Source organism: Anoplopoma fimbria, chromosome 2, assembly GCF_027596085.1.
Source record: "Anoplopoma fimbria isolate UVic2021 breed Golden Eagle Sablefish chromosome 2, Afim_UVic_2022, whole genome shotgun sequence".
In the NCBI taxonomy this organism is placed as follows: Eukaryota; Metazoa; Chordata; class Actinopteri; order Perciformes; family Anoplopomatidae; genus Anoplopoma; species Anoplopoma fimbria.
Window position 1 is genome coordinate 16,870,818 of NC_072450.1, and position 22,729 is coordinate 16,893,546.

The 22,729-nt window shown below is 37.8% G+C and overlaps 2 protein-coding genes across 5 annotated transcripts; both read right to left on the reverse strand.

The window, feature by feature from the left end:
* Positions 1-85: 85 nt before the first annotated feature.
* def8 (differentially expressed in FDCP 8 homolog) lies at positions 86-12,134 on the reverse strand. Of its 4 annotated transcripts, none has more exons than XM_054612020.1 (13): positions 12,006-12,134; positions 11,710-11,781; positions 10,773-10,895; positions 7,720-7,814; positions 7,437-7,586; positions 5,862-6,003; positions 5,172-5,336; positions 4,703-4,830; positions 4,152-4,265; positions 3,732-3,812; positions 2,473-2,613; positions 2,094-2,203; positions 86-1,698 (listed from the first exon to the last, which is right to left on the reverse strand). In XM_054612020.1, the coding sequence occupies exons 3-13, from the start codon at positions 10,879-10,881 to the stop codon at positions 1,605-1,607; spliced, it is 1,329 nt and encodes a 442-aa protein (XP_054467995.1). In that variant the 5' UTR covers positions 10,882-10,895; positions 11,710-11,781; positions 12,006-12,134; the 3' UTR covers positions 86-1,604. The 4 variants fall into 4 exon arrangements, with proteins under 4 accessions (XP_054467995.1, XP_054468005.1, XP_054468014.1 ...); XM_054612030.1 differs by having other exon boundaries at positions 11,710-11,802; XM_054612039.1 differs by lacking the exon at positions 11,710-11,781 and having other exon boundaries at positions 7,720-7,811.
* Positions 12,135-20,247: 8,113 nt separating this feature from the next.
* On the reverse strand, positions 20,248-21,225 carry mc1r (melanocortin 1 receptor). The gene has a single exon (XM_054611825.1). The coding sequence runs from the start codon at positions 21,223-21,225 to the stop codon at positions 20,248-20,250; it is 978 nt and encodes a 325-aa protein (XP_054467800.1).
* Positions 21,226-22,729: the final 1,504 nt, after the last annotated feature.

Consider the following 22,729-nt stretch of genomic DNA (forward strand, 5'->3'; position numbering starts at 1 on the left):
TCTGACGCTTTTATGGGATACTTTGCAGCAGCATTTCAATGGGGCCCACTATGTCAAAACTCATCCATGAACACTCACATTATAATATATTTAATTACTTTATTCATGCACTACTCCACGTTTATTAACAGGGCATGGCTTTGACCAACACCATGTACGTCACTTAGTTTGAAAAAAAAAATACAGTACATCATCATCATGCTGAAAGTAACACAGCCAAAACTGATTAGTTTAAAAGACATACATCAGGTCAACATTTACACATTACTCAAGGTGTCACTTAACATCTTTGTAATTTCTGGACAACATGTGCTATAGTTACATTAAGACTGAAACCATTAACATGATGGTAAGTGTATTAAGACGTTTGGATCACAGCTGTATGTAACCTGACTATCTTAGGCACGCAATGTTCATGAGTATCCACATCTATTTGCTACACACTGCACTAAACTGAACCAGATTAAACACACATCAAACTGCCTAAAATGAGGTCACAGTTTTGAATAAATGGAAAGCACATTTAACTTCAATAATCTTTTCAGTTAAACAATTCTCCTTACAAGAATATGTACTGGTGATGCATGCTTTGACTATATTTCTGTTGCCAATATACTATGTATATATATTTCAAATAATGGTTTTAATGATTGTATAGATACAACCTTTCTTGCCAAAACAATTGCAAGCAATATCATTTTTTCCCAGTATCCAGGTTGAAGAATTGACAATAAACAAACTCAAGCCAGGTCCATGCTATGAAGAAATATTGCTGTAAGAACTAGAAATATTGTTTTAAGACCTTTAAGACTAACATGAAAATAGGCATGTTATACAAGTGGAGGACGAATGCAGACTGCTTTAGGAGCAGTACTTTTGAGATGAATAGTGTTGGGATTGATGATGAAATATGAGTTAACATCAAAGTCTAACATATTTAATTGATTTCTTATTGTTAACTAGTTAAACACTGCATTTTTTTTGTTGTGTCATACTAACTTCAATACCCTGATAAACTGATGCTTGGAAATTACGGCTCAGTGCAAGGTCGTTCACATAACTTTCAAAAGCATGTGCACAAGATTTTGTTATTAAAATAAAAACATACAACTGGTGGCTGAAAGGCAATTTTAGTCTTTGGAATCTGGAGTCCTTGAAATTTCGAAACTATAGTTTGAATATGGCAACCTTAAAGTTAAGTAAAATTGGCAGTGTAGGTTAACTCCTGCATGCATAATCACCATCTGATGAGGTGGCTTTTCTCTTTAGGGCATTTATCTTCTACATTTATACAAGCAGACGCACACACTAATGCGAATCACTCACACAAACACACATACACAGTGTTCAATACATCCAATTTCAGTATGAATTAAAAAGTTGGGTAAAAAATATATATATATTAATTTCCAGATGGGTTTCTAAGTACCCTGCTTCATTATGTGGTTCACATGAAGCTACAGACACTAGAGTATAAACATATGCACAAAACCAACCAAGGACAAAAACTAAAAGCTAGTCTTTTGTTAGACTTTCTTGTTCGAGGAGAGCTCAACATGAGGCAAAGTGCAACTTTCCAGTAATTCAGGTGGTCCTCTCCAGACTTATGCATCTTTCACAACCGGCACCTCGTCCTGCTTGCGTTCAGTCATCCGGGCACATCGTGGACAAGTTGTAGAGTTGTCATAGTAACAATCTCTAAAGAGACACAGAACAAACGCAAACATTTTTGTTACACAATAGGATATATTAATGGTGTCTATTTGAGTTATGTGTTATTTTTCATTTTAAATTTATATAAAGTGATAATTTCAGTGTTTGCAATTGTACTGTTTTGCTATCTACAGTGTGTTAAGTGGGACAAACATGTCTTTCTTATTTCTCTGTATGCAGTTTGAAGGTGTGTTAACTGGAGATCGTAGACAAGATTACCCCAAATAACTGTATGTCTTTGGAATTATTAGTAGCTCCACTCAAAAGCAGGAATAGAGTCTTGAATATTTTGTACCCGTTACCGCAATGCTACAGTTTAAACTCCTAACTATCACATTGTTTGTCGTATTATTCAGTGTGACAAGTTGGTGGTAACTAACCTGTGGAAGACAGCAGAGCATTCGTGGCAGACTGACGTATGACTGTCAAAAGGGAACAGTATGTCTCCTTCCTTACACAGCTCACACACAAATCCTTTGGCCTGACAACGCTACACACACACACACACACACACACACACACACACACACACACACACACACAAACAAACAAACAAACAAACACACACACACACACACGCACAATCGGACAGAAAGTCAGGGTTTCAGTGAGGTTACATGCTCTCTACTCCTTAAGGAAGTAATACTATTGTCAGTAAATGCCTATTGCCTAATAGTAGATACTACAAGATAACATTATGTGTGATACATGCACAGGAAACAAGCTTACTAATGAAGCTTACTAACAGCTGTTACTCACTTCACAGTCTAGTTTGATGTGCTTAGCAAATGTGGTGTGGATCTCTGTGAGGGAACAGCTGAGTCTGCCACTGGAGATGTCAATCAAATCCTGTAGTGAGTACATGTCGTCATTCTCCACAAAGTGCTGTCGTTCTTGAAGCTGGGGAACACAAATACAAAAGAAAATAATTAAATGAAAAAAGAATGTGGTGTGTTGGAAGGCCTGTTTAACATTTTGGCAAATATGAATGCATGTGTTGCTAATTTCTGAAATAATAGAAGGACTAATTGTTTTGATTTCCACGTTACAGAGACAGTGCTGATTATGCTGTATATAGATATCAGCTACGCCAGTTACATACACGATTTACATACACCAGTTACGTACACCAGTTACGTACACCAGTTACGTACACCAGTTACGTACACCAGTTACGTACACCAGTTACATACACCAGTTACATACACCAGTTACATACACCAGTTACGTACACCTGTTACGTACGCCAGTTACATAAATTGTACATTGTTATTCCCAGATGACCTTTTGTTTCGGCATCGTTTCTTTACTTCATTTTATTGACTGTGTACTGTATGTTAATCATACTTACCTGTGTTTTTTATTATTATTACTCAACTTAAGATAGAAGCTGATAATTTATTAGTATTTGGCTAACTGGACTTTCTCCAATTGTACCCGTCAATGCATGTTTGTAGCTAATGTGCATGATTTTTTGTTTAGCATTGAACTGGAGAGGATGTTTATGTACACCTGCACAGTTTGAGAATTGTACATTTTATTTCAGTAATTGATAATTAGTGATTAACAACTTACTGCTTGATGAGAGATACTATATATAAGAGCTGTGATAGTCATGTAACATTTATTTGTGTTTATTTCCAAAACTGCTATCAATGTGTGCAGCTGATGAGTGCTTGTAATTAATGTTGCTGTCTTACAACAGTCCTGTGTTGGCATATATACATTATCCAGCTTTTTATACAGGGTTAAAATTCCAACACAAATTCTAGAAAGAATTTTAGCTGATAACGAACTTGTACCAAGAACAGTTAAGTCAAGTTTACAATATTTGTACAGACTAATATAACATACATTGTCTCAATTTTACATGAGGAACCTTTCCCCGATACAGCTAAAACTCTCAACTTCTACCACATGGTGGTGTTATTGTAACACATTACTTATTGGTCACATATCAAACCATATATACCTGTTAACTCCACCATGCAAAGTCAATTTAGCAAAAAGATGCTCACCTGTAGTAATAGCCGAGCCTCCATGGCCTCCTTACAGGTAATAAAATAGGGTTTCATCAACAGAATGTCCTGACGGAGTTTCTGTAGAGGAAAATACACACACACAAAACACACACATTGCTGTCAGTCTCACTAAATGCACAGAGATGCAGTTGATTTTCCATCAAGTTGTCAGTGATAGCAGTTCCAGCAAAATAGCACCTGAGATTGTGCTTGAATGGGTTGTTACTGTAACAGTTACTATTCTGAAGATGTCATGGTTAAATTATTTTAGACGTGGTTCTGGGCTAAAACTGAAAACACAGCTGTCAAAGATAATAAGAGCCGTGGATTTTGTTTTATCTACACTGAGATCATTACTTTACAAACTCCTAAGTTTATTTCATGGTGTTAACTAGTGCCTCCAAAACAGCTACCCACCCTGATCTCGACCAGTTCCTCCACAAAGTTGAATAGCAGCGGGTTGATTTCTTTTAGCTTCAGCACAGGTCGTGAGATCATCAGGGCCAGGTAGCGCATTGAGGAGCGACAAACCTGAAACAAAGATAGACGGTCAGATGCTGACTGGCAGGCATTTCTTTTAAGGATGGAAATGTAAGTTGATGTTATTGATGAAGTCTTTAGCAGTTCTCTTAAACTTGAAAAAGCTCCTCTATAGCCACAGAAGACACAGTGAGACTGATTTTTCAGGGATGAATAATACTGTAATAAAAAAGCTGTGTGATTCAGATTTTTTAAAGTAATAAGTATAGGCGTACAGTTGCAGATTTGAGTCTCTTTCAACAGTTACAAACAGACAATAACATAGAATATGAAAGCAGTCTTGTGAAATGACTACAAACACCCATCTCCTGTTTGAAAAGGGTATAACTCAAATAAAATTATACTTTAATAAAGGCATAGATTGATATATAAATTAAGAAGGGATATTCTCACATATGTAGTGTATTTTCTGTGGATGTTGAGGGTACCTTGCGTGATTCAAACTCCCAGTTGTGGATGACTCGGGCTGGAACCATGGCGGTGTCATTCCAGTGGCATGTGCTGCAGTAATACTGGCCTGTGTAGTCACACTGTCTGGCTTCAGTTGGCACGCCCCCTATAAGATAAACAGGGCACATAACACAGTCAAATAATGACACACAGAAAGCAAGATGTACTTATATACAAAGCTTTGTGATCAAATATGTAGTATTTAAATATGTCAAAGAGAATAAAGCTTTCCTGAAAATGATGTTCTGCGTCAAATAAGTACATTTTTATTGCTCAGTAATTTCTATTCAGCAATTTGTCAATGGCTGTAAAGTTGCTTTATTTACAATTGTGTGCACATGCCTGTCAAGCAAACTTAAGTTCAATTAGCCTGCATATTGCTTTTGATCCTCTTTTTCCCTATTTCAACCCGCCAAACATAAATCAACACAGTCAATTTGTACTCACTCAGTGAAATAGGTGTGCGACATTCTGCACAGCGGTAGTCTTGTCGGTCTAGTCCTATCTCAGGGCAGATGCTGAGTTCGTACGCCGACTGGTGACTGACCTTTGACCTGACACAGGGCTTCGTGATCAAGTTCATACACTTACTATGGCAACGATAATAGCAACCTGAAACAAGAGAGGTATAATCACATGGCACGCAATGGCATTACCACCATACACAATTGATTTGTTTTGAATGGCTGGTTGACAATATAAAGGTCCTCCCACTGAGTCCATCATTCAGGATATATGTATATTCTGAGAAAATTAAATGGATACCTAACTATACAAAATGAAAATCTAAAATATATTTTTTAAAAAGGGAAAAATTAATCAAAGTCTCAGAATTCTTATATTACAAGTAAACCGATTATAAGGACAGTCAGTAAAAATTACGTTAGCCATCTCTAAATGGTTCAGGTATTTTAAACACGTCCGTATGCATGTGGAGCTTTGAAAGAACAAATGAGACAGTGGGATTGGACATGAAGCTTTGATAGAACAAAAAAGGATATTCAGATAGAGATCTTGCATGGTGGACTGCACTCTTAAAATATCCCATTTAATGCGCAAATTGGATGTTTTACAAATTTTGGATTTAAATATCTCACAGTGCTATATCAGACGAATGCTTTGTGTAGTGTGTCTCACCTGTGCAGGTATACCAAGTCTGGATAAGGCCCCAGATGATAGTGCTACACTTGTCACATGTCTGTTTCACGCTCTTGCTCTTTTCTTTGGAAAAGCGGTGCTCCAATAGGACTCTAAGATTGGGCTCATCCTCCTCGGGGTCCTTTTAAGCGAAAAAAATAAATAAATTCAAAGATCACTAACATAGCAGTAAATAGTGCGGTTATATCAGATAATTAGATAAACAGCAAAATATTTGAGACGTTCACATCTCTTCCTAGACTAAATTATATTTTGATATTATACTGTAAGTGTTACCATGTGTGTTTGCCTAGAATTTGTGATGTACAAACTAAATTAAATATATCAAATTTATATAGTATAGCACTTATTTATTTCCAAGTATTTTCATAGACCTTTAGTTCTCGCTGTATGACACTCCCTGAAGCATCAGACAAATGTCTATCTCATATGCAAAACAACTTGCATCACATGGCAACGCTGCTAAAATTAAGTATTCATGAAAAATCGCCTTCAGTAAACATCATTGTATGAGACATTTAGTGGCTTTACTTCAAAATGGCAGCCAGAGCCAAGCCAAACATGATGGATTCTGCTTTAAAAGATGATGTGGATGCTAAAAAACAACATCCTAAGTGATAGAATTTTTTACCTAAAGTATGGCAAGTGACATCATTCAGTGCAGCCTAATTCATGAAAATGTGTGTCTTTGACTGACTGTAGTATCAAACTTAACAAATCAATTTTGATACAATTAGAAAATGAATTGAGGCGTAAATTTAGGAAACTTTTATCACAAACATGAAACTTCACTAAGACCGTAGTAATAAAAAAATGCTTTATATTTATTTATGATATCTAGAAGGGTATTAATAGGGTGGGTCCCTGGATGCGTGGATAGTTTTTTTTGTTTACTGAGTCCTTTCGGATTTCAATAACAAAACCTAGTAACATCCCTTTTTGGTATGTTTACAATAATCAGGACAAAACATTACCCGCATGCAGTTTTATCAGTGATACTGGAGGTTTTGTAAAGGTGGAGAAATGAATGAGCCATTAAGACATGGAGAAGTGCTCCTAAAGAAAAATCTTAAAACAAAAACTGTGCCATTTGAAGCATGAGGAGTTTTTGCAGGAAGTTGCTAATCTCCACAAACTTGTTTACCATCCTATCAGTCTCCAAGAATGTCTGCGATGTTTGCTCTCATTTATCACATACAGGGTAATGGATAAAGGCCAAAAAGGATACTGAAGAACCTCTGACAAGCATCACCTCTAAACTATTGCACCCATTAGATTATTTTTCAATCCCTAAATTCCATATTTTCCAAATGCCCTTTTAAATGCAGCATGAGTTTCAGGAAATGCTTCGCCAGAAATACAGTTCAAAGCCACGGTTTACATAATTCCCTTCCATCTGCAAACACGTGCTTAGCTGTGCATTCCACAAAATCAAAAATTTGTCAAGTGAAATTGGTCAATTATGAATGTCTTAAAGATTTACTGATTGGCCTCCCATCTTCACCAACAACAATATCATGTTATCCACTTCTCTATCCACTCCTCAGTTCCAACCTTAAGCTCCTGTAGTTTGAGACGAAGGTGGATAAGTTTCACCACAGTGTCCTTTTGTCTCTCAGAGTGTTCCGGCAGCTCCAAAATCAGCTTTTTACACTCCTCTATGGCCATTTTCAGCTGTTCAATGTCGGAAGCCACAAACGAACCCTGTAACAGGTGAATAAGTGCAAGAGCATGTACATGAAATACAATAGGTTGTTCTGTAAGTAAGTACTCTACATCAAACAATATAAAAGTCATTTGGATTTGAGAAGGACAGCAGGAACAGTTCTTTACTTACCCTCGGCCTTGAGAAGTGGTCCTCAGCTAAACCAAGGTCCATGGTCCGGTCTGAACTGTGGGTTATGGTCCCAGGGAACAGCTCAGGCCTTGCTTCTAAAGAGAAGGTAACATGGCATAAAGCACTGGCCTTCTAGTAAGCAGACACACTCGGTTGTGGTAAGTGCACTCAGACATGCATGATAATTTCACCAATGACTGTGGCCACCCAAGTCAATCCCTACACTCTGACTCACCACTCAAGAAGCCTAGACGAAGGACTAAGACTCTCATTGGACAACTGAAGGAATCCCATGTAATCATCTTATCAGTTCTGGTAATGTGTAACCAAGCCAGGTGACAAGATAGACTCGAACTGTGTCGTTAAAACTGCAGATCAGCGAGTTGAAATTGTTTACAATCTGTCTGTAATGTAACCCTTTACATGGTATGCTTTTAAATAAATTAAATCCCAGACCTCACATTCTTCTAATGCCGCTGCTACTATCCGTAGAATGACTGCCTGTGTGCTATGTGCATTGGTCACTTTAAGTCCGGACAAATATGAAATTAAGTCGATCTTCATTAGTCACATTACTTTAATGATCGTCCTAAATTGATGGGATAATGCAGTAAGTGAAAAGGACTTTATGTGTAATTGTTCAGAAATATCAGTAAGATCAAGAGTTAATACTTTCATAATACTATTAAGTGATTTAAATATTACTTGCAGGGAGACACTGCAATGTTTATAGGAGAAACAAAAAGTGGTTACTAAATAAAAGTGAGCTTATGCTTACTGATATATGTGACCACATTAGCTGTTTAGAGCTTCATTAATAGATTTTATTAATTTGGCCACACAGGGCAGGGGAACCAGCTGCAAAACAACATCTGACTTATCGCCTTATAAAGTTGTCATGACTACAAACTACTATTAACACACGGAGCAGACACAGAGCAACATTACCATAAATCTGGACAAATGTGTCCTGTAATAATTAGTTATGCTCTGATATGGTCTCCATCAACTCCAGAGAAAGACATCTGGCTCTTGAGCTGCTAAATGCTGCACTATGATGAGCAGCTAGTCCCTAACTTTGTCCACCGTTTGTTTGCTGGACAGGGCATTTGGAGTTATTATCCATTGTAAAATAAATACTCATAAGCACAATTTAAACAGAATGTGGGATTAGAAGGCTAAATTTAGACATGAATATATAGCAAGATAACAAAAAACAGCCAATAAAGTTGGGACACTGAATTATGTGTTTTTTACTTAAAGGACGACATCATCAGATTAATGCTAGCAAAATAACCTTGAAATGATAATAATACAGTGTTCTTTTTTGTTCAATCCATAAAGTGTGTTGATACTGTATGGTAATTTTCTTTGTTAATAGAGTTGTGAAAGAGGTTCAGGAAAACATTCAAAGCTTTAAACTAGCAACACATGCCCAACACATGGAGTCTGATCAGCCCCCATTCTTAACTTAATTTGAAATGTATATTAAAAGGGAAAGGAGACAACAAAATAACACAATATACAGTTGGTCAACCTAAATCTGTATGTAAAATAAAAAATCTGTGCCAAGTAAACACTTAAAACTCACTCTGCTCATACTTATAAGATATCAACAATGTATACTGAAATTATTAAGTATGATGACTAACATTTTGGTTTTGACAATAAGAAAAAAATTGAACTGAGTATTCTAAACATTAAATAAAACAAATTTGAAAAGGTCTTTGATTTATAATCTTTCGAATGATACATAGTAAACCAACCACATATTCAAACCACGACTCCATCTAACAGAAAAAAAAATTGCTGTTACCTGCATACACTTCAGAACAAAACATGTTAGGTGTATTCAGCTTCTCAGTGCCAGAGACAGTAAGAACAATAAACTAGAAAAACAGCTCAGTGTGTCAGGCTTGCCTGTTAAAATGATTGTAATCGGACAACAGTGTCTTTTATTCCCAAATCCCAGAATACAGGAAGTGTAACTCAAGTACTGCTTACGCTTGTTTTTCGTTTCCTTTGGTTCAGCTACTGTATTTCCAACTTCCTTTTCCTTAACCTTAAGTAACTTACAACAGTCCAGTGTGTGTTTTCTTAATGTGTTAGGATCCATTGAACTATATGAAAACTGCTTAACCTCAGTAAATGTTTTAATTGTTAAATCACTTTCATTAGGGAGTAACTGCCCCATTCAGAGATCTAAGCACAAAGTAGCCTCACTGTCTTCTGCACTGTAGGGGGAGCAAACCTACATCTGAAAGTAAGTGACATTTAGAAAAGCAGAAACATTGCTATCAGAAAACACCTCCCACTGCCGCAACCATGCACATCTGAGCATTTGATATTTTTTCACAACAATGGTTAAAAAAGATCCCAAATTAACTGGCTTATTTTCACAGTCTACCAAACCAGACATATTTTAAGAGCAGAACTGAAAACTTAAATATATTAAATAAATTTCAATATTCTGGGAGACATTCATTTCTCATCCAACAATTTAATCGCCTGCACTTATACCTGTAATCACATATTTTCTGGGATCTTCCATTGGAAAATTGGCAAGTGAAACAGGTAATACAGAGTTGTGCTGTGCTTCAGTCTTCCTCGATGAATTTTGGCATTATCCCTACAGTGAAATGTAGCATGTGACATATAAGGTCTGGTTGCAACCTGGACTACTCTTTGTGTCCACTAGAGAAAATAAATAAACCCATAAGGTGCAGTGAGGTGCAGTATAAGTTGCCGCAGTCAATAGAATAAACTTTGTTTCATTTTATCCATGTTTTCACGGTTTCTATTTTTCCAGTAGAGTAGCACTGATGATGCAGGACGATTGTCACAAGAACTGTCCAATGAATGAGGTCAAATAAATGATGTAAAAACTGTTACACCTCCTGGTTCATTAGAATTAAGTAGAGTGTATATAAAAGATCAAAAGCTTGTTTTTTTTTCCTTGAACAGAAATACAGGTGTGAAAGTGACCTTAAAGTGAGGTCCTATTCTAAACTTAAAGGATTGCTGTGTCATGATTTGCCTGTGCAGAACTTTACCTTGCATTGGGGGTGTCTTGCCTCCTTGGGGACCATCTTCTTCCTCTCCACGATCGAAGGGATTGAGGCGAGCTTGGCGGAAATGTGCAAGTCTCTCATCATACTCCATTTCATCGGCTACATCTGAAGAGAGATAATACATTACAGTCACACTGAGAGGTTGGTTAATTTCTCTTCTCTTCTGTTGTGTTTATGAATTTAAGTGTGAAGGCAGATCCCAGTTGTGCCACTGCTCACCAGTAAACACGTCTTTCCAACCTGGTTATAATTCAGACTTTGTCTTAAAACGCCATAGTCTTCTATGTCTCTGATGTCTTCATGAGGGCAACTTAAAAGTTTAAAAAGCCGCACTAGAGCCACGGAAAACATTTACAACCGTTTCTAGTAGTACTCCCTCTGACTTTTAAATAGACTCTTTTTTTGCTATAATTAGAAAATGTACTGAACAGTTATGTCAAGATGTTTGGAAAGTGGTCCACAGGTCTTTTATTAAAAAAATATCATGACAAAAACATGGTATGCTTTACGTAATAGATCTGAGGTAGCTAGATGATAATAAGAAACCTCAAGATTCAAGTGAATACCTCACCTTCAACTTGTTCTGTGCTTTCCTGGTTCCCAAAAAGGATGTGGTGTAATAAAATTAAAACTGTTGTTTACATTATGCTAGTGTCAGCAGGATGCATATTAAAGTTGCATACAGATGAAAACCACAGCCCATGTGCACTCATCAGATAGATACAGTCACAACATGACCGCCACTCAGCAGGCTGTACAGCTGCTTAGCAGGAATTCATGTCTAAATAATGATCCAAATACAGACATTTAATTCACTATTTATACATATATATCAAACATTTTATCACCGAGCTCGAAAACAAAAACGAAAACAAAAGCAAAGCCTGAGAAGCGTTATGAACACAGATTGACGTCTCACCTCACAGACTGTAACCAATCAGGGCTGTTGTTGTCAGTCAGACTCCCCAATAAAGCGGCAACCTTAACCTTCCTATCGAGTATTAATGGTAAACTTGTAGGAGATTCAATATGAATAATCACAGATGTGTTACAAACATAACAAGGGTACATCAACATCAATGCACAAATGTCAGCAGACAGCTAACGTTAGCTAACTAGCTTTAAAAACAAAACATGCATCTTCTCTGATGCTAATGTCAGCCTGTTTATGTTATAAATGTCTTATTTAATGGGCCGGGCCGGTCAGAAGCTTACCCCGTTGTCGAACATATGTATCATTAAGGTCCCGGCAGCTGTTCAATAGGATATATGGTGGACGCTGGAGGTAAAGATGAACAGGTCTACCAGGGCTGTTTTGCTATCAGCTACATCATAAGGCTGAGAGCGTCAAGTCATCCATTGATAAAAAAAAAAAAAAGTCGATTTCCGGTTAGTATTTTCAAAATAAACTCCTTCATATCTACCATAGAGTAATTTAAGAAAAAGTAGGATACTTTTGATACATTTTCTGTATTTCATAAAAAAACATTAAATGAAGACACAATTCCTCAGCCTCTTGTATAACTGTGGTGTATTAAGATAGATTATTTTATATGTGAGTAATGTTTGGTACAGGGTTGCCAAAGCTTATACTTAAAGGTGGGCCACAGGCCAGAAGCAAACACCTATTATATTGTGTTGATGCAAAAATACTACTAGGATCCCGATTTCTCTTAATTGAAATGCCTTTGGTCTGGGTGCCTATCTCTGCGCCCTTTAATTTTTTCTTACCTCACTTGCACCAAACTGACTTGTTGCGCAAAATGTCATTCTGCCTGCTGTGCTCAGATCATGAAAACTAAATAATAATAAGGGATCCTACATATTTAAATAACATTTTACCTCACAAGAACAGAATAAATGGTGGTTTATATTATCCTTTTTTTGGAAACATCTGGTAAACATCTGACGGGACAGATCAAGCCTTCCCACAGGGCCCACTTTGGGCAGCCTGTATTAGGGCAGTGCAGCTTGTCCCCAGAACATCTAATATCTGCTGATTGAGATTGCGCTGATGATGAAAAATGAAAATTTTATATAGTGAAAACTATCCTTGCATTGGTTACAATAAAAAATTCTACAAATACTGTTAGTGTTACATTTTGTAAGTGGCTTTTAGACTGTCTAAAATCGTCATGGGAAGGAAGAAGTTCCCTCTGTAGACAATTCGAAGTCAAACTGGACTTTCCTGGAGAGAAAAAAACAGGTTTGACAGTGACACTGACTAGCTTCATTATGAAAACATGACCACATATTACTAGGAAATCTATAAGATAACTATATTGTTACAAGAACTACTCTAGATTTCTTCTGTATTTAAAGACCCAGTACTAACCATGTATTCTTCTCATCTTATTCTCAGTGACTGTAACATGAAAGTAGGGTGTCAGTAAAAAGGTGATCAGAAAAAAAAAGGAAGTTCTTTAACAGCAGTGCAACCTGATTGCTCAGTTGCATCAATTGGCCAAGACTGATGTGCCTGACCTAAACTGTTTGTTAGATAGAAAATATTCCGTATGTATGGTTTATGGAAATTATATAAATTCACACCAGATTGTAATTTTGCCTGCCATGCTGCATCTTCAATTTAAACATACTGCAATGAGCCCTTCAAATGTACTGAAAATTGATAACTCAGTTTAGGTAATGCATTTATATTTTGTCTGGTATATAGCCTACTGTAGATATAATTTAGATGTAAATGGCAGAGTGTGTGCAGAGCCACAGTTTGTGAACTACAACAACCAAGGTTTAACAGTATGAATTGCTTCTTGTTAATTATATTTTTTATTTATTCTGCAGCATTTCAGTGGTGGTAATAACTCAGTTAACTAAGATGTGAAGCAAATATAATTCATATAACAATTTCATCCATATAAGTCATAACCCCAACTGTAAACATGTTGCTTCCTGCAAACAATCCTGTCACACTTTGGTCATCCTTTGAGCTAATCAGTGATAATCACAGTGACAAATACATTATGCATGACATGTCTATGTCATGTCTTCCTTATGTTATTTATTTTTCCTGATATTTGTGTTTAATGCTATTTACAATAGCATATTTTCAATTTAAAATTAAACAATTTGGGTATTTGTAAAGGGTTTTAGTATGACTGTAGTCAAAATAAGCTACAATTTGCCTGATACTCAACAGTGTACTAACAGGTAGTTGTTTCTCTAGGTAATTAAAGAGAAATAAATTAAGTTACAATGCATTCATCAATCATTTATAGATCCATATCTATATTTGATTTGGAATTCTATTAATTCATCTAAAATGCATTTATAAATCTATTTCATCATTCATTTGCAATATTTAGGTCAGGTTTTGTAGTCCCAAACAAAATCAGCACAATATCTCTTATATATCTAAATCAAATATTTACACAAACCATATGCTATATTTTTGTGCTCTAAAGAAGCAATCAAACTTGATTGTTTGACTTGAAGTCTGCCTATCAAGGTACAAGAGCCACACAACTATGTTGGTGTTAATTAATTTGGTACAGCATGGTCACTAAGTTCCAGGTCAAAGATAGAAGAAAACAAGCAAACAGACACCATAAACCACGACAATAACACACACAAAAGGGAAACACATGAATGTGAAAATATGTACTGTGGAAATAAATGCTATGAACAGTTCAGTTCCCAAGCATACCCAGTAGCCCACAAGCAAAAGTACAATGGTTGACGTAAGTAGAGGTCCAGTTCAGGCTTTATAGAAGTGGAGAAACAGGTGCTTTTTGACACGATACTTCCCGAGTTGCCTGAGGAAGTGCAGTCTTTGCTGGGTCGTTTTGATGATGCAGTTGGTGTTGATGTTCTGCGTTTCTGCTGTAGGTGCTGAGGAATTTGAGTGTTTTTTCTGGGTTATGGGATGGTCAGAGATATAAATATTTGAGGTTTGTTACAGCTATTTCCATAGTTTGAGGAATGGAGTAAGAGGTTGTTGTCGTCCTTTCACCAGTGTACAGCCCAAATCACCTCTTGTCAGTAGCAAGTCTAGTCATTGTTCTTGAGACCAATGATACGAACAAAGCTGTGGTGATGTTCACTCTCTAAATGGATAAAAGTAGAGGAGATAACAAACAGCCTTGCGGTGTACCAGTACTGAGGGTCAGAGGTCATGATAGCGTTGTTAACCTTAACAGACTGAATTCTGCTTCTAATGTCCAGTATCCAGTAGTACAGAGCTGGGTTGATGTTCATGTCTTGAAGCCTGATGCAGGATGTGAAGGATTAATGGTGGTAAGAGACACAATAAAGGCTATAAACAGGTTGCAAGCTAGGTGTCAGTTGATTCCAGGTGTCCCAGAATGGAGTGAAGAGCCACATCATCCGATCCATTAGCCCAGAACTTCACGCAGGAAAAGACTAAGCACTCAAACACTTTCAAGGCCAATGCTACTGGCCTGAAGTCATTGAGGCATGTTTTGGTGTTTTGGTTGATTTAAGTCAATAACTCTCTCTCTCCCTCTGTTTGGAACACTGAACACGCTGCGTTACTTGATGCCTTTGGATTGAGAACGGTTTGGCATAATCTGGTTATGCAGGGGAATGATTCCTTCAGATTGCTAAACCAGAGCACCAGGAAATACGGTCTCCGTCATAGTCAATATTAATTAAAGTCACTACTAACTGCCTCGCAGAAGAAAGTGGAAACGGCCGTAGGCAATGGCACGCGCTCCCATGCTGGGCCACAACTAAACTCTAATTTTACACACAAAATAATTTGGTTTTATTCACAAATGTAAACGGTACACTGTTTCTTGGTTGCAGCTCAGCTAACTGTGGAAGAACAGATGAGAGTCATGTGGGCTTTGATCGGCCTCTGGACCAAGGAAAAGGCTGCTCATATCAACAATCATCTCAAACTCAAAGCCACAGTCAAAATGTCTATTCTTATCTTATCTTCTTAATGTTGAATGAGAGGGAACCACAACGCCACTTTGGGAATTACACCCTAGGGAATATTGATTTAAGAACCGTAGGATACCGTTTTGAGAATTGATACAGCACACAGATTTGTAACTGATACGAGACAGACGTGTTTTCTAAAACGAACCAAAGGTTTTATTTATAGAATAAAGAAATGAGCAAATAGCCAGGGACGGACACTCCTGGGAAGGAAAGATTATTATTGGACAATTGAACATTACTGAAATAAATGCTGGATTGAAGATAATTATTAATTACAAACTAAGCTAAAAGGCCTTACCAAAAACTCTAAAAACTACATCACAATCTTTTAATATTCTAAAATATCCTGTCCAACAGAAACTAAGTAAAACTGTGGGATTTAAGTAGAGGTAATGGTGGGGAGACAGACTACACGGAGTACCCAGGGGTGCTAACTGTAACTCTCCTCAGGTGCAACACAGCAATCCTCACAACAGAAATGTTGCAATGTACACTCATATCCCAGTGTTTGGACATGCATGCATAAAGTGTAGGGACTACACCACGGGTGCATAGCCTCCCAACAATGGCAACCAACAATGGCTTAATAAGGTAAATCAAACAAAACGTCAGGGGCAAAACAGAAGCAAAACAGCAGCAGGTGAACCACTTCCTATATGTGCTATTCATTTATCGAATCACTCATTGAAGGCAGGACAACAATGGAGCTCTAAAACAATATTTCCAGCCATCGTTTTAGACAAGATTTTAAATAGGGGGCCGTCAATTAAGGGTGTATTTCGAAAAGGGTAACACCAAACGCTTCTAGCCACCACAGAAGACCAAAGAACCAGGATGTCCCAACAGGTGCATTTAATAAACTCACCCTGATTAAGGAACTAGTTGGGGGAGGAGCCAGCCTTAGGCCTGCGTTCACAAACACTACTTCTTATGCTGCATTCACTGTGACATTACATACACAATAAACGCATTATTTAATGTCAAGTGAAAACGATCGGTAGTACAGACTGCGAAATTTAAAGGCAAAGTTAAAGAGGTAAAACTCAGTATATGTGAATGATCTAATGGTTTAGGTCGGAGAGGACTGTGCGCACGCATTCCCCAACTTAAAGCCGCACAAATGGTGGCGTTTGTCTCGGTGCTGGAAGGCTGTTGATTTCTCTGGATGGCGAGACAGAGCTTCAAAACGGCTGTTACTCGCAAAAAAAACCCCAATAAAAAATCGAGAACACGAATTGTTTTTTGTCTTTTACTCAATGTCACTTCCCAGGTACAGTAGTAACAAAAAATTCAAACAAATAACTCGAAGCTAAGGGACAAACTCTCTGCAGAAATTCTAATTATATTCAGCCACAGATCACCAATTAGCATACAAAAAAATTCTTCATGGATTTTTGGTTTCAGGCCCTTCATAATCCTTTGGAAGAACAAAATGTCTGCCAAAAAGTTTCAAGTACACGTAATATAATTATAGTTATTAAATCAAACAAAGAATTGTGAGTAAAAGTGAGTAAAATTAAAATGAATTAAAAAAAATGATATTGCTAAATATTTAGAAAGCATATCACAAAAAAATGCAGACATATTCATTTTACTGTGATTTTGATTTGATTTTTACCTCTCGATTTCTGTTAAAACGGTGAGATGGCTTTTGATTTAGTTTTTTCCCGTGATGCTCATTTGGACGAATCAATCCAGTGATTAATGTAGTGATTTAAAACAATTAAGATTTCTAATTCCTTCCTTGAGGACAGGCTGAGGAATTATATTTGTGTCAGTTGGAAATCCCCCTCTCTTCAATGATGTTATTTATTGCACAGCCACTGAACTTGATCATGAGTTTAAAAACGGAGCATTTCAAAAACGTCTCTGTTGTGTTACATATCAATGGCCCTTCTGTCTGCTATGAGCAAATGTTGTATTGCATATTTGTTCTCTTTTCTGACAATTAAGTGTTCATGTAAATACATGTTAAAGTTCAAGGACCTGAAGTTCTCCTCGTGGCTAATCATTTGCTGAAACACTTGTTGAGGTGTAATGAATTTACTTTTTTTAAATTTTATTTATTTAATTTAATTTAATTTTTTTAAATTGGATAACCCTTATCTCCCTTATTTTTCATCTCTGACATATGGTGGTAACTGCAGCAATCTCTTATAGAAACTAAGACAATTGCTATGACCAGTCAATAATAACAAGACAAAAAGTCGTGGAAAATAGATTTGAGGGGCGAATAATAATAATGCTGTGTTTGATTAATTTACAAATTTACTACAAATTATTGTTGTTTTAACCTCTTTATTTGAGACGAATAGATAACATGTAAACAATTCCAAGGATTACATACTCCTTCTTTAAAATATCTGTACAACAAAGTCCTGTGTCAATCAGTTTCAAGTTATGATGAGTTGCATTCTGCAGCTTTTTGTTTTGTTTTGTTATACCCACAGCATTTACAATATGTGTTGAATCAGGTTTACTACAACACATAACGAAGCACTCAGTTCTGCAGTTGCATTGAAATCTTTAAAGCAGATACAAGACAACCATTCTGTACATTCCCAACTCCCACGCCAAGAAGAAACACATACAAACTCATTTATGGTATTAAAGCAAAGGTATAATTAACAATACTGCAAAACATCAAAAAGGTAAATTGAGTTATAATTCAGAATCAAAAGAAAACTAAATTCAGTGACAACAGTGACTGACTCAGCAGCAAATATTCTGGTAAGCAAGTAGTACAGTGTGCTATAGTCTACATTATTGTCAACGCTTACATGCATTTCACACATGGTTGCCATCTTCTAACCAGTAATCAAACCAAATACAGACATATGGCTTTATTTTTAGGTTTTCTGAAGGTCACTAAGAGTCTAAAATGTAGGCCCTATTTACAACAAATCCTTAGGATCAATTAAGACTAGGATAGCATAGGATAATTAAAAATAAAAAAAGATTAAAAAAATAGGAAGAGTCTTCATTTCAACAGCAATAGGTTGTATCCCAAAAGCACATTTCAGGACAGTTTAATCTAGGCCTCTATTGGCATTGTGTATCAGGTCTAGACAGTCTCATGGCCTTTTGATATATATTTGTTGAACCTTAGCATTTTCGGCAGTTAGACAAATAAGTATGAATTGTATTTTTTTTTAATAAAACTATTTTACAAAAACTTCTGTACAGGCCTCCAGGCTCAAAAGTCCCACTTGTTGGACCCTCATAGCTGAAATCAGGTCCCCAATCTTTTGGAAGTCACACTCATTATCACATTCCAAAAAACCACACAAACTGCCAAAAATAAATTTGATATGTCTTCTTTCATAAACCCTCTTATGCCCCAGGCCTTTACCATCAAGCCAAACAGTTCATGTGATTTTTTTCCATCATTTCCCCCCTCAGTCATCCAGCCATTTATTTTTGGCAGAGTAATCCACACACAACGCCACTAATTAGACTGGACCGAGAATGTTAATATGCTGTCATGTCATTTAAAGGCTAACTACAACGCTTTTCTCTTATATGTCGTCTAATATCTGCCCATTTTAATTGCAACACGCTTGAAAAATGATCTCGGCCAATTCATTGCAAAATGAAATATATATATATATTTTTTTTAAATTTATTTTCTATTTAACAGCAGTTAAGAGTATTGTCGTTGGAATAAATACTTCTCTTTTTCGGATGATGTTGCCAGGATGGCAAATATTTTAAAATAGCAGGAAATGGGTTCAAATGATGCAAGGGGAGGGAACGGACATGCATTTCAAGTCAAACATCGATTTCACGTGTCTATTACACACCACAATATAATTTAAGCATTGCACGTCAAAGCTTGTTTTGAGTTTTATTATAAAATTTCTCGGAAATTTCTCGAACTTCCGCCATAAAGTAGAGGCATTTGTTCAGGGTCATTTCAAAGGGTTTTGCAAAGAGAAATAACCCATTCATGAGTGTGGCCAATAGGCTACATACAAAACATCGATACACTACAGCACCCACTTGTAATTCAGAAAGAAGATATTCAGCTCAGATAAATATATAATTAAATATATTTCCAGTGCAGGTTTTGAGTTTCCTTTCTTGATTTCTCGAAAGGTACCGATAGCCTTAGGGAGATTACATTTGGGCAAACAAAATGAGGCAGTGTATACCAGAACACCCGAGTTGATTTAGAGAGGAAAAGACTTGTTCTTGTTTTAAAAAGATGAAATGCTCGTCAGTTTGAATGTCTTATTAAAAGAGTTTCCAATTTGAGGATGGCTGAATAATTATTGGATTAAAAGTCCAGCTGTTTCGCAGTGCAGGAAACTTTGAACCCACCACAACAGTAAGTAAATCCCCATAAAAGATGAAAAGCCATGCGTGGAAATAGCCCTAATCATAAAATCCCACGATGAGATGCTTAAACGTGTCTGAGCATCATCTGCCAGTTCAAGCACGCACCAGTCACGGCTCCTGGCACAATGCAGGCCGAGTCGACATTGTTGACAACCTGATGCTCTAGTCCTCCTCCTACATGAACACGGCGTCACACACCGAAGCACCAGGAGCACAGGACCAGCTCCTGCAGGGTTTTACGCAGCTCCCGGCTCCGGTAGGCGTAGATGAGCGGGTCGATCAGCGAGTTGCAGATGATGAGGATGAGGAAGAGGTTGAAGTTTCGGAAGAAGCAGTTGCAGAAGGGGCTGGTGGGGCAGGTGAGGATGAGGATGAGATGGAGGAAGAAGGGGCCCCAGCATACAATGAAGACCCCGAGCAGGATGGTGAGGGTCATGGCTCCCTTCATGCTCGTGGATTGGCGCCTGTTTTTGTTGAAAGCCATAATGCGCCGGGAGTGCAGGTGCGCAAGGACGAACATGTGCAGGTACAGCACGGCGTTAAACACCAGGGTGGTGCAGAAGAAGGTCACCAGGCACACAATGACGGCGATGTCGGTGTGGTACACGATGAAGAGGATGCTGGAGGTGATGCTGGCCAGCCACACCACCACGATGATGATGACCGCCCGCTGCGTGGTCATGATGCTGTGGTAACGCAGCGCGTAGAAGATGGTGATGTAGCGATCCGCAGCGATGGTGCACAGGAAGGACAGCGAGGACACCACGGAGCTGCAGATCATCACGTCGATGACGTTGTCCAGGTGGCGCAGCATGCCGGGGTGCACGTCCATCAAGCCGTGGTCGTTGAGGAGCATGAAGATAGTTTCCACCACGTTGCTGACACTCACCAGCATGTCGGACACCGCCAGGCAGCAGATGAAGTAGTACATGGGCGAGTGCAGGTTGCGGTTCCTGATGATGGCCAGAACCACCAGGATGTTCTCCACCAGGCTGATGAGCCCCAGAGCCAGGAAGAGCTCCTGCGGGATGCGGATCTGAACGCAGCCCAAAGAGTTCTGCTCTCCAGCGGTGGAGTTCGTTTCGTTGTCATCCATGAAGTAATTCAGAGGACTGAGCTCAAAGTGGTGGATGGACGGGTTCAGGTGGGACCTGTTGGCCATTTCCATGTCTGACCTCTCTATGTGGTAACCGACTGTTTGAGAGGCTGTCCTGCTGGGTTTCTACTGCAGCACAGTGTCAAACTATGAGCAAGTCTCAGCAGGTTTCCTTGCTTTAGAGGATGTTTCACCATGAGCCGTGGCAGCAAAACGTTGAACCAGATCCAGTTGGAAAAAGCAAGCGAGCTGTTCAGTTGTTGGACCCATCAACGCGTTGACTGTCAAATATCCAAGAAGCGTTATAACTATCTATTTCTGCCATCAAGTAATGCTTGTTGAATAAATACTTCTTAACAGTCAAATTCCTTCCTGAGAGTTCATTCCTGAGCGCGTGTCCGCGTAAAAAGTGCCTCTCATCGACACCAGTTTCCTTATTCTTTATGGATGCAACTTGTCCACCAAGGAGATCCATTAAATGCCCGTCTCCGTCAAAACATTGCACTCATAATTCAGGTTTTTTTTCATTCTCATAGGGGCCGGCCATCTGCAAAACTCCTCGTATCGTCTCAGGGTGTTGAGCCTCGGGAACTGGAGACTGTGACTGTCTTGAACATTTGTCAAAGAGATGCTGAAGAAACCCTCAGGCGGCTCCTCCTCTCAAGGAAACGTCAGCTGGGCTGCGGTCAGTCTCATTAATGTCTGACAAGTTTGGGAAAACATGGAGAGGAAAGCAGGGCAGGGATGAGCGTTGTTCAGTTTGGGATTTCATCTTTTGGCTGTAACGTTTCCTATTTAATTTACGGACGTAGTTTGATTTTTAACCATTATAATGACGGTGATAGATTGTCCCTTAACATTACGCACCATGTGTGGCGACTTCACCTGTCTTGATACTTGCTTATAACTTAAAAACAGACGTGAAAACTCATCAATCCATGCTGTATATAATTCCATAATTTAGTTCATTTATTTGGTTTCTTGACCTTGGAGACTTTAAGAACAACTGTTTGGTTTAAACCCGCTGAAACAGATCTGAAAGATCAAATTCTGCAATAAATATTGTTGCTGTGAACACTTCGTTCCCGAAGTCATGCAGCAAAGTCATCAACAATAACAACCTGGTGTCTGTACAGCTGAGGAGTTCTTCCTTGAAGTCACACAACATACATATGACAAGTTTGTGACATAATCCCACATTTACATTGAGGACCCTAATAGTCTGATTTCCATTTGAGTAGCACTGCAGTTGTTGTTTAAGGACTGGATAAAATAAAATATTTGCTTGCAAAAGTTATATATTTTTTCATATCTGAGTATACAGTGTGAAAAGATGACCTACAGCTCAATAAACCTTTTTTTTTTGTCATTTGCAGCTTAAAAAGACAAAGTTTAAAAATAAATGTGGTTTAAAAGTCATCTATGTTAAGTAGACACATTTTTACATAATTTAATTGGCCAGTGTGAGGTGAAGGATTTATGATTTGATTTCATATTGAAATAAATAAATAGATATACTTGGCTAATAACGATCAAGGAATTAGGATAGTGTTTCAAATTCAGGGAGTGCTTTACA